General features: G+C 30.2%; 2 protein-coding genes across 2 annotated transcripts; both read left to right on the forward strand.

Annotated features, from left to right (window-relative positions):
* Positions 3,384 to 4,077, forward strand: LOC109358133. The gene has a single exon (XM_019602209.1). It carries the CDS (start codon positions 3,391 to 3,393, stop codon positions 3,967 to 3,969), a length of 579 nt encoding a protein of 192 aa, XP_019457754.1. The 5' UTR covers positions 3,384 to 3,390; the 3' UTR covers positions 3,970 to 4,077.
* Positions 5,272 to 6,159, forward strand: LOC109357830. Its single transcript, XM_019601886.1, has one exon. It carries the CDS (start codon positions 5,359 to 5,361, stop codon positions 5,956 to 5,958), a length of 600 nt encoding a protein of 199 aa, XP_019457431.1. The 5' UTR covers positions 5,272 to 5,358; the 3' UTR covers positions 5,959 to 6,159.

The raw sequence follows: 10,562 nt of genomic DNA on the forward strand, positions 1-10,562 counted from the left end.
AGATCTGGCAACAATTTCTTCGGTATAATTCTAAGTTTATGTAAGCTACAAGATTGATTAGAGATAAATGAGCAAGATTTTAGTTTGTGTCACTATATTTTGCCACTTTATGAAATACAAGAGGAATATAGCATGCTTTAATGTTTTATACACTTGGAAATAAATGTATGTATATTTTGTTCTCACCTTATGTAACTAGGTATAGCTTAAGGTTCCTTTAATGTTGAAACCAAAATGGACCTTAATGGTTTCATGTTTAGCTTTAAAGGCAAGTAAGAATTATGTATTTATCCGTTACTATGCATGGGTTATTGAATTTTAGAATTATTAATGTGACTGACCAAAAAATTAGCAGCCATATTTTTTTTAACTCACCAGCCTAATCCAACCTGTCCATAAACACTTCTGTATAAGATTTTGCAAAGTAATTATATATTTTGTTAATGAATTCTTTGATATGGTTTTAGTTAGGAGTATAATATTTATGCAGCATAAAGATTTATACATAGTTCATACATCATATATTATTAATTCGTATTACTTTTATTTAAAAGTTAATGATAATTAATAAACGATGCTAGATAATATAGTGACAATGTAAAAATTCATTACACTGTTAGCTATGAAGCACGAATACTGATACATGTGTCGGGTAAGATACGTATCCGATGCGTCGACACATATTTTTTCCAAAATACAGGATACGATACGTTCAGAGATACGCGTATAAAATAATAATAACACATAAAATATGATAAAATTATAAGTGTAAATCAAAATATCCAAAGTAAAAAATATGGAAATTTAAAATCACTGCCTCTATAACAAATCTATCTTATTCTATTTTAATGAAAACGAATCTATCCTAAAATCATTGCCCTCCATAACAAATATATTTTATCCTATTTTAATGAAAACGAATCTATGTTATCATGTTTTATTGGAAACAAATATATCTTATCCTGTTTTATTGGAAACGAATCTATCTTATCATGTTTTATTAGAAACGAATCTATATATCCTATACTTTACTGAAAACGAATCCATATATCCTATATTTTATTAAAAACGAATCGAATACGTGTCTTAATATTTATTTATTTTATTTTACATTTTTAATTTTTGGATACTCTATGGATACGTATCTTTTGCGAATCTGAATGTATCTGTGTCGGATACGTATTGGACACCGACACGTGAGGGTGTTTGACGAATCCGTGTTTCATAGACTGTTAGTATATGCATCTTTTATCATTAGTTAATTAGAGCAAAAAAATAATAAATGTAAAAAGGAAAGAAGTTATCAAAAGAAATATAATTAGGATCAGATATACAGAAATTGTTTATACATCTAGTGTTTTTACTTTCAGGCCTATAATAAGGAGATCCTCCATGATAGAGATTGCAAAATTTATTTAATTATCTTCCATGAATCTAACTTCAATGGATTTTCCTTTCTCCTTTTTAAGCTCCTCGTGATATGAAAAGTTGGTGTTTGTGGAGAAAAGCACTTTCTTTCCTTCTTGTAATTAAGCTCTTTTGCAAAAGCAAAAGGTGGAGGCAAGTATATATGGTTTTACCAATCTAGCATGTGATACCCTACAAGCTCCATGGTCCTAGTTTGTATTGGACCACATATTTATCAATTGCTAAAAGGAAGACCTTTTTATTTATGGCTAAACTTTCTTATTGCGTGAATATATTGATATTTAAATGTTGTTCTACTATGTGGAGTTTTCCTTTTCTCCCTTTTCCCGTGTACTTGTGTAATTAATATATTGGATTTGGTGGAAGCTTTGGAGTTAATATAGTAAAATCTTAGTTGTGGGTAAAAGCCAAATTTCAAGTTTTAGCTATTTTATTGAATATTTTGAATAATTCTTTTTTGCAGATAAAAAATTAATATGGTAGACACAAATTACAATTAGGCTTCCATAATGTGACACTTAAGGAAATGGATTACTCATTAGTACTGAAATGTGAAAAGGAACAATTTTTCAAAATTATTAATTTATAAAAAAATAAAAATATAAACTATTGAATTTTTGTTATTGTCATGTGTCATAATCATACATATCTAACGATCTCTTCAGAATGAAGAGGAGCAACACTCCGCACTTAAATGCACAATTCATTTTGGTATTATCAATTACGAGTAAGCCATGAAATGGCCTTCGAGATTCATTTCAGGTACATGCTTACATTTCGGTATTAAAAATTTTAAGATAATGCAATACTTACAATTGCTTAAGGGGCAGCCAAAAAAGAAAGGCGGAATTATATAGATGGATAGTTAGATATTCAATCGAAAGTTTTTTCTTTCTCTGCATGGTTTCTTAGCTATACAAATACACAATTCTTTTGTATAAAAAAAAAATGAGAAAGTTGATGTATAGAAGATGGGGAGAGTTTTTTCTCTGCATGGTTTCTTAAGCTAGACCATTTTATAAATAATGTTTGAACTTGATCGGTTGATAAATGTGATAGATGGGAGATAAAAAATATGTGAATACATGTCGTCATGTATAAAATTGCAGTTTTGATATTACAAATTAAATCATCTATATATTTTATTGTTTGGAATGTATTGGAGGAAAAAAATATTATGAGTCTCATTGGGTAGCATAGCAAATTCATTGTGGTATTAAGTCATGATGCATTCTCACCCAATAAACTAGTTTTTTGGGTTGAATTCTTTTCATGTGTATATTTAAGTCATAACAATTGGTGTCCTTCATTAAGAGTTGTGTCATGGAAACGGCGACCTATAGACTGTATTAAGATATATTACTGAATATTAGTATGTGAGTGAAGCCACCAAAAGAGAAATAACTACCATGAGGTTAGTGTCGATAAAATAAAAGTCACCATGAACATGGACCCTTAAAAGGATGACAATGTTAGAAGTCTCATGTTGAGTAGCATAATGAATTCGTTATGGTACTTAAATTATGAGGTTCTATCACATAATAAACTAATCTTTCTTTTCTGGGTTTGGGGAGTATGTGTGCTTAATCAGCCAAATAAAGAAATCATGGAGGTTTTATCACATTTTTCTTGCATTGCCACAACTACCAAGCATGCAATTGCAACTTCACTTGGACGTAAAACCCACATGAAAAAGAAGGCTTACATTTATCAATCAAATTAGATATATGCAATTAATTACTTTAAACTTAGATAAGGTACACACGAGCCATTGCATTCTCATTATTAATCTTTCTCGAAAAATCTAGCAATTTGATCACGATCACTGAAACTGACATTAGAGTTTCTAACATCCACACATTTGTCTACAACGTTAGACTCTAAGAAATAAATACAAGTATTATAAATAGGACTATTGTCTCTTCCTAGTTTATTCAATCATTAGGTGTATATTCTCAAATCATGGCACCTCGTGGAGAATCTTTGCCTACTTCATTATCGATTAAGAGCAACAACAATGGAAACATGTCTAAGCCACCAAAGCTTCCATCTGAACACAATATTCAAAGAACAATCTCAGATATCTCTTTTGAGCTAAGCAAAGAAGTCATTGATTTAAGTACACTTCCACCAATAACTGAGGTTGAAGATGCAAAGTGTGAGTGTTGTGGCATGTGTGAGGAGTGCACACCGGAATACATTGAACATATACGAGACAAGTTCCAAGGTAAGTTTGTGTGTGGTTTGTGTTCTGAGGCAGTGAAGGAAGAGTTGGAGAAAAATGGTGGAAACAAAGAAGATGCATTAAATGCACACATGAGTGCATGTGTTAGGTTCAACAAATTTGGGAGGGCTTTCCCTGTTTTGTTCCAAGCTGAGGCTATGAAAGAGATTCTGAAAAAGAGCAAAATAGATGGGAGAAAAGCTAAGTCCTTTAACCCTAGGGAGAAAAGTGGAGAAAACAAAGGTGGGATTGCTAGGAGTTCAAGTTGCATTGCTGCAATTACAAGAGAAATGAATAATCTCACAACAGCCAAATAATCTTTGATTACTTAGTTCTTATTAACATAATCAGTGTAAGCTTTTCCTATATTTAAGTAATTCCCTTAATTAGTTTTTTTCTCTACTAATAGTAGTGACTATTCCAAGTTCTGCTTCCTCAAATCTCATTGATGGTTATAGAAACTGTGGCATAGAAGGTTATTGACAAAATAAATGCAAATCAATGATCTGAACAAGGTTGATATAATTTGTAAAGAATCTCTTTAAAGATAAAAGAGAAGCTGATAATAGTTGAATCTTATTCCTTAACAAAGAGAAATGGCATCACATCTTCCAAAAGAGAATATGCGGTGGGACTGAGCAGAAATTTGATAATAAGTATTAGACTCGTTCCATAAAAGAGTGAAATCAAATTGCATTGCCAAACTTCAAGAAATGAAGTATAAGAGACACAACGTAACGAGATGAAGACGCACATACATATACATATATATCCTTTTCCTTCTACTTTATTTGCATATGTCATATCAAAGATATCCTTTTATTCTTGAATAATTACAAAATTATATTTGCATATATATGAAGTTATGATTTCCTTTATTTCAATATCAAATGTTGTATACATTTATCCCTATCTCTCACATTCTTCTTTTCTCTGCTGTTGAAGAAAAAAAATGCATTTTCCAATAAGCTAGAAAATATAGTTTCTTCTAAATATCTTTATTTTATAAAAAAAAATTAATTGAGTAAACAAGCTTATAGTCTTAAACATATTAAAGGTGATTATTATTTCAAAAAGGGTTTCTTTTGGGAAAAAGGCCTAAGCCAACTTGGAGGTCCAACTTAATATAGTAATAATATTACAAAACTAATTATTTAGACGATCATTCTCAACAATTTCACTCTAAAACACAGCATAAAGTACATATTGTACGTTATGAAGCCTAATACAAAGACACAAGTAATAATTTTACTCTGAATATACAAATAACCTCTAAAGAAGCTCCACCAATAATGAAAGGTATATAATAAAGTCCTAGTCTTGCTGTAACAAGGAGATATGAAAAACAAAGAGTTACAAAATGAGATATCACATATTAAATCAAATGCTTACAATCACAATTTTATAAGTCTTTTTTATTTATAAATTTTTTCACTTTTAACACTTGAATGCACCCCAGAAGTAAATGATAAAAAGAAGACATAAAGTAACCCATAGTGCTTCTGCACCCAGGGTTTATTATTCTAATTCAAAAGTGGGCTCAATACATAACATAATTTCCACATTTTTTCTTAACCTGCTTTCTTTCCTCTACTATATAAGCACCTCGCCATTCTTCTTCTCTTCAATCCATCTCTTCATTTCTCAATCTCTCTCTCTCTCAAATAATTCTAAACTTATATAAAAGAAAAAAGGACATTAGAGAAATGGAAAGCAATCTACCAATAATAGCGAAAAAAGTATGGAGCATGGTACGTGTTGTATTATTCATGTTGAGAAAAGGCTTCTCCAAAGGTAAACTTATGTTGGATCTCAACATGGTCCTCAAACGCCGTGGCAAACTCGCCGGAAAAGCCATCGCAAACCTAATGTTCCACCATCACCACAACGGTGGCTCCACCTCTACCCGCCGTGACTCCAACCTTCAATTCTCTGCCCAAAGGGAGTATGAGTTCAGCTGTAGCAACACACCTAACTACTTCTTCCCCATCGGACGCAAGCATCACCGCAACCACAACAACAACCACTTATTCACGTGTGCTCACGCGCCACCACCCGTGGACGAAGAGATGAATGCGGTAAAAGCTGTGTTGGAAATGCTAAACATGAATAACACTGAAACCATGGTTGAGTCAACATATTCATCACCGGCACTTCCAGGGTTCGGAAAGAGCCCAATGGTGAGGAAGCTTAGAGTAACCGACTCACCGTTCCCACTAGACACTGATGATAAGGACAACATGGTGGACAAGAAAGCTGATGAGTTCATAAAGAGGTTTTACAAACAATTGAGGAAGCAAGATTAATCGACCTTAAACTAATATCTTGTTCATGAGTTATTTAATGTTCCTAGATCCTTTGTTAATAATGTTAATGTTGATTATCAACGTTAACCATTATTCGATTGTTTAATTGAGGTGAATGTTATCATGTTTTTGTATGCTTGATTTCATTGTTGCTTATAAACAATTAAAAGAAGAACTTTAATTAAGAGTTGAATGAATTAATTAACTCTCCATTAGTTTCCCTTTTGATTTTTCTGTCAAAGTGTCTTCGGGTGGTTGATACACATGCATGTTCATCTACATAGCTCTTTCTGAAAAGGGAAATAAATGAAACCCAGCAAATTAAATACTAATCACATAGATTAGTGTTTATCTTTCATTATTAATTGCAATTATAAAATATGAATATCCATACGTATTAGCTTTAGTATATACTCAAACAAACTCATGGGGAACAAAAACAATTTATGGAATCTTTCTGGAGGTACTCTTCGTACACCTCCTTATACTCAGAATATTCTTGAGCATATATTTGGATACTTCAGAATTAATACCAGTACTTTAATTTCCGAGGATCGTAGTTGTATAACCTTGCTTGTAATCAATTAAGCTTTGTTTTCTCTTTTACAATTGCGTTCTATTAGCGTTTTTCGTCCAACAAGTTATTGGTCTAGTGGTATAAAACTTATTAAATCTTTAGAATGTCTAAAAGATCAATGATTCGATTCGTGAAAGCAACACTTATTGAGAGAAGCAATGACACACCCTAAAAATTAATTTTTTACCCCAAAAAAACGAAGGAGTATCTTTTGTAGTACAAAATATATTGTTTTTCATCCTATTTAAACATTTTTCCTTTTCTATTTATATCTTTTGTAGTACAAAATATATTGTTTTTCATCCTATTTAAACATTTTTCCTTTTCTAACTAATTCAGGTTTCTTGCTTTTAACTAATTCAGGTTTCTTGCTATCAATCATTATTTATTTCAGGTTATAGGCTAGCTCCTTTTAACTAATTCATGTTCATGCATGCTCCAAATTAATTTATATAAAAATTGGTAACAAGTTATTGCACTATATGTTTGTGCTAAAATTTTGACATTTGATTTGATGCCCCTGATTTGGTTTGAAGTTAAATTGGCTTTTCCAGAACACCACTACCCTCACTTCGTTGTCCTCATATGGTTCCACTAACATGTGTAAGTGAACACTATAGCTGTCCTTTCTCCAAAATATACTTGTCTTTCTCATCTTTTGCTCCTTTTTACCCTCTCTTTTGCTTTCCTTTTATTTTAAACATAATTTAAATAGGCTGGTTAATTGTTTTTGAATTTGTTTGTTTTCTGTTTAAAACATCTTAATTATATATATATTTTTTAAAAATGATAGTTTCCAAAAGGAAAAAAAGCATTTTCAAACTTCTTGTAAGTGGTTGATATTGGAGAAAGTGTTAATACGCCTCCAGACGCACAATGCTTTCGATATTCCCATTACCATATTTTTTTTAAGATAAACCCATTACCATATTTATTATATAGATGATATAAGACCGTTGAAAATTATATAGCTATTACATAAATATAACAATATGGTAAGATGTAATAATAATATGACTTATTGGTAAAAAAAATAACAGTATTGGAGGATGTATAATATTACTGAAATAAAAATAATCAGACAATGATTTGACGGGGGTGGCCAGTTACAACTTTATCACAATTTTAAAATTTATGATTGTGATCATACAGGAGAGCGTACTTTTTTTAATAGTGTCATATAGTGAACCAGAATTACCTTACTATAATTCAAAAGAAACTTTGGTTCTAAACAATAGCCTATACAACTAAATTTCAATTTTTATCTCTACATACTTCTTGAAAAATACATATACAACTAAAGATCAACTAAAATTTGAAACATATATACTATCAGAATAATTTTTTTTTCCAAAGTGTTGTTTATAGCTGGAAGGAAAAAAAAATCGTGTACGGATGGAAGGAAAAATTGTTGATGAAATGTTTTTTACAATTTTTTCATTCACAATGAAAGGTGGCAGCCCATAAAGCCAAAAGTCTTGATGAAATGTTTTTTGAACCTAAAAAATTAAGGATGTCTGAGATTGATTGAGAGACATGTGTTGCTTTTAGAACTCCCTTTGCCTTATTTTTGGCATGCTTCACGTGTAATCAATTGACTTCCTGACCCAATTATTTATGCTTCAGAACGGAAAAGAAACTGAAATTTATATCTACGTGGTATAAAACTTATAAGATTGTTTAATGTTACACAGGAAAAAACTTATTTTTTTGGGTATAATACAGAATTTTTTTAAGGATCCATGTATTTATTTGTAATCATATCAAAATATACGTGTGAGAGGGACATTACTGGAATTGGTAGTAAGATATCTAAAAAGATATTTTAGTTCATTACTCATAGAATGAAATATATTTTTAATAGTACCGAAAAGTATCAAATTAATATATTATTAAAACCTAGATTTTGTAAGTGTAATAAACTTTGAGGATTGATTTATCAATTTTGTAAACAATTTATATAACAGGCATACAGCGAAGAACATAATCTCTTTTTTTTTTCGGCACAAGGTAAAATTATATTAAAAATAATTAGAGTAACATGAGAATCAAGAAAGAAAAAAAAACGAACAAATTACAAGTCGATATTGAGGTATGCTAGAAGTTTATCAATTCAATCCAATGAATCTACTAGTCCATATGATGATTACTAAGTACACAAATTCCTATTTTATTGAAAAGAAATGGACTGGATTTACTTTACAAAGGAGGGAAAAGTTAATGGAAGAAAAATGGAAATTACTGATTAAAGTTTCCTTATATTATGCCTTTTCTTTGCGTGTGCCTCAAATAATAACCGTATACTATATATAGTACTCTACTTTCTAGCTGTCTACCAATAACTTATGAACATAAAATTCATAGTACTTATCTAGTTCAAAGTTCTTTGTGATTTTTCTTACCAATGTGTTAATTAAGAAACCGAATTAGTAATAATCATGCACTGAGCTAGCTTGCTTTAATGGATTATATATCTATAATTAGGGGCCGTTGTTGAAAGAAAAATTGCTTTAATCGTGAGACTCTATAGCTCTAACTTTAGGACCAATGGGGAAAACATGAGAGATGAGTTAAAGTTTCACTAGCCAGTTGACTAGATTAAAATTCCACAATACGAAAACCAAAGTACGCATCACTTTTTATGCTTAACGCATTACTATGCTTTATGCCCTTTTTTCTATCCGCTTTAATTTGATTAAAGCTGATTTATATGTTTTCGTCATTGCATGTTAAAATCCTGCTTCAATACATTGTATCAAAACATCATTTTTAACACTAGGCAAATGGTGTAAGTATTTCTTGGATCAACATATATGATATAAGGTCTAAAGTTAAAGTTTGACATCTGATAATAATATTCGTTAGGAAGAATAATCAATGATATGATCCAAAAAAAATTAATTCCTTAACTATAAGTTAAAATATATTTGATTAAAAAAGCATTTTGAGAACGACTTTAATTTTCTTTATTAAAAATAAATATGACTTCAGAATAACCTCTTAGAGGGGAAAATACTTATTTATAGGCAGTTCCTAACTTATTTTACTCTCAAGTACTACTCTAAGAATTTTACTTATTTTTTTATAAGCCAAAAGATTTAATAAAAAGGTGTAAAAGGTATTACCTCAATTACAAATAAAGACATCACTCAAGAGCAATTACCACTACAAGAGTGAGTAATATAACTCTAAGGATTTATATATATCACTGCACAAAATTATAAGAGTTTTGACCAACATTAGAGTAAAACTAGTTCAGGATCAAATTCATCAAATGATTATCCGTGGCAGACTTAGTTTTTCTTGATAAAATAGATATCGAAGTAAAATTCTATTTGGAAAAGAAAGAGGTTCTCAACATGATTATCCGTGGCAGACTTAGTCCACGTATATAAAATTTATAACAGCTATTTGAATGACCACTTATTTTATCATTTTATGTCGCATTATTCCTGTGAAGTGATTGGGGTGGAAGGTTTAAAAATTATAGTAACAAAAAATTGGTAATTCAAATTTTATCTATTAAAAAATATTACTATACTAATATTTATTTATTAAAAAAAATTGCTGCGGAATATTTTGCCACGGTGAATCTAGCAACTGATTACATTCAATTATTGGACTTCACATGTATGATTCTACAATATTATAAATATAATATGACTATAATGTTGGCATTTGATATATAACTATTAAGATTTAAATTTTATAATAAATTATTTAGAAATAATAAATAATATAAAAAACTCCACATTTACTTTTAGCTGTAATGTTCGGCTTGCTTTTATTTGAGTTGTAACTTTTAACCTTTAAGCAAAATGAGAATCTGAAAAGTTGAAGTACTTCAGTTAAAAGTATCTCAAACAATGCAAATAGACCATTGAACTTTTACTTCTATGCTGCTTTAATCCCAAAAAACATGCTTAAAAAAAATCAAAATGAATATGTTTTTTATGAGCAAAAAATTATTAATGGCCTAATGGGAGCAAAAGCGTACTTAGTACTTACCTATTACTACAAAGATTTC

The sequence above is a fragment of the Lupinus angustifolius genome, chromosome LG10 (genome assembly GCF_001865875.1).
Source record: "Lupinus angustifolius cultivar Tanjil chromosome LG10, LupAngTanjil_v1.0, whole genome shotgun sequence".
In the NCBI taxonomy this organism is placed as follows: domain Eukaryota; kingdom Viridiplantae; phylum Streptophyta; class Magnoliopsida; order Fabales; family Fabaceae; genus Lupinus; species Lupinus angustifolius.

What these genes read in the sequence shown, in the direction of transcription:
- LOC109358133 (XM_019602209.1), top strand. Translation starts at nt 3,391, where the DNA reads ATGGCACCTCGTGGAGAATCTTTGCCTACTTCATTATCGATTAAGAGC.
- LOC109357830 (XM_019601886.1), top strand. Translation starts at nt 5,359, where the DNA reads ATGGAAAGCAATCTACCAATAATAGCGAAAAAAGTATGGAGCATGGTA.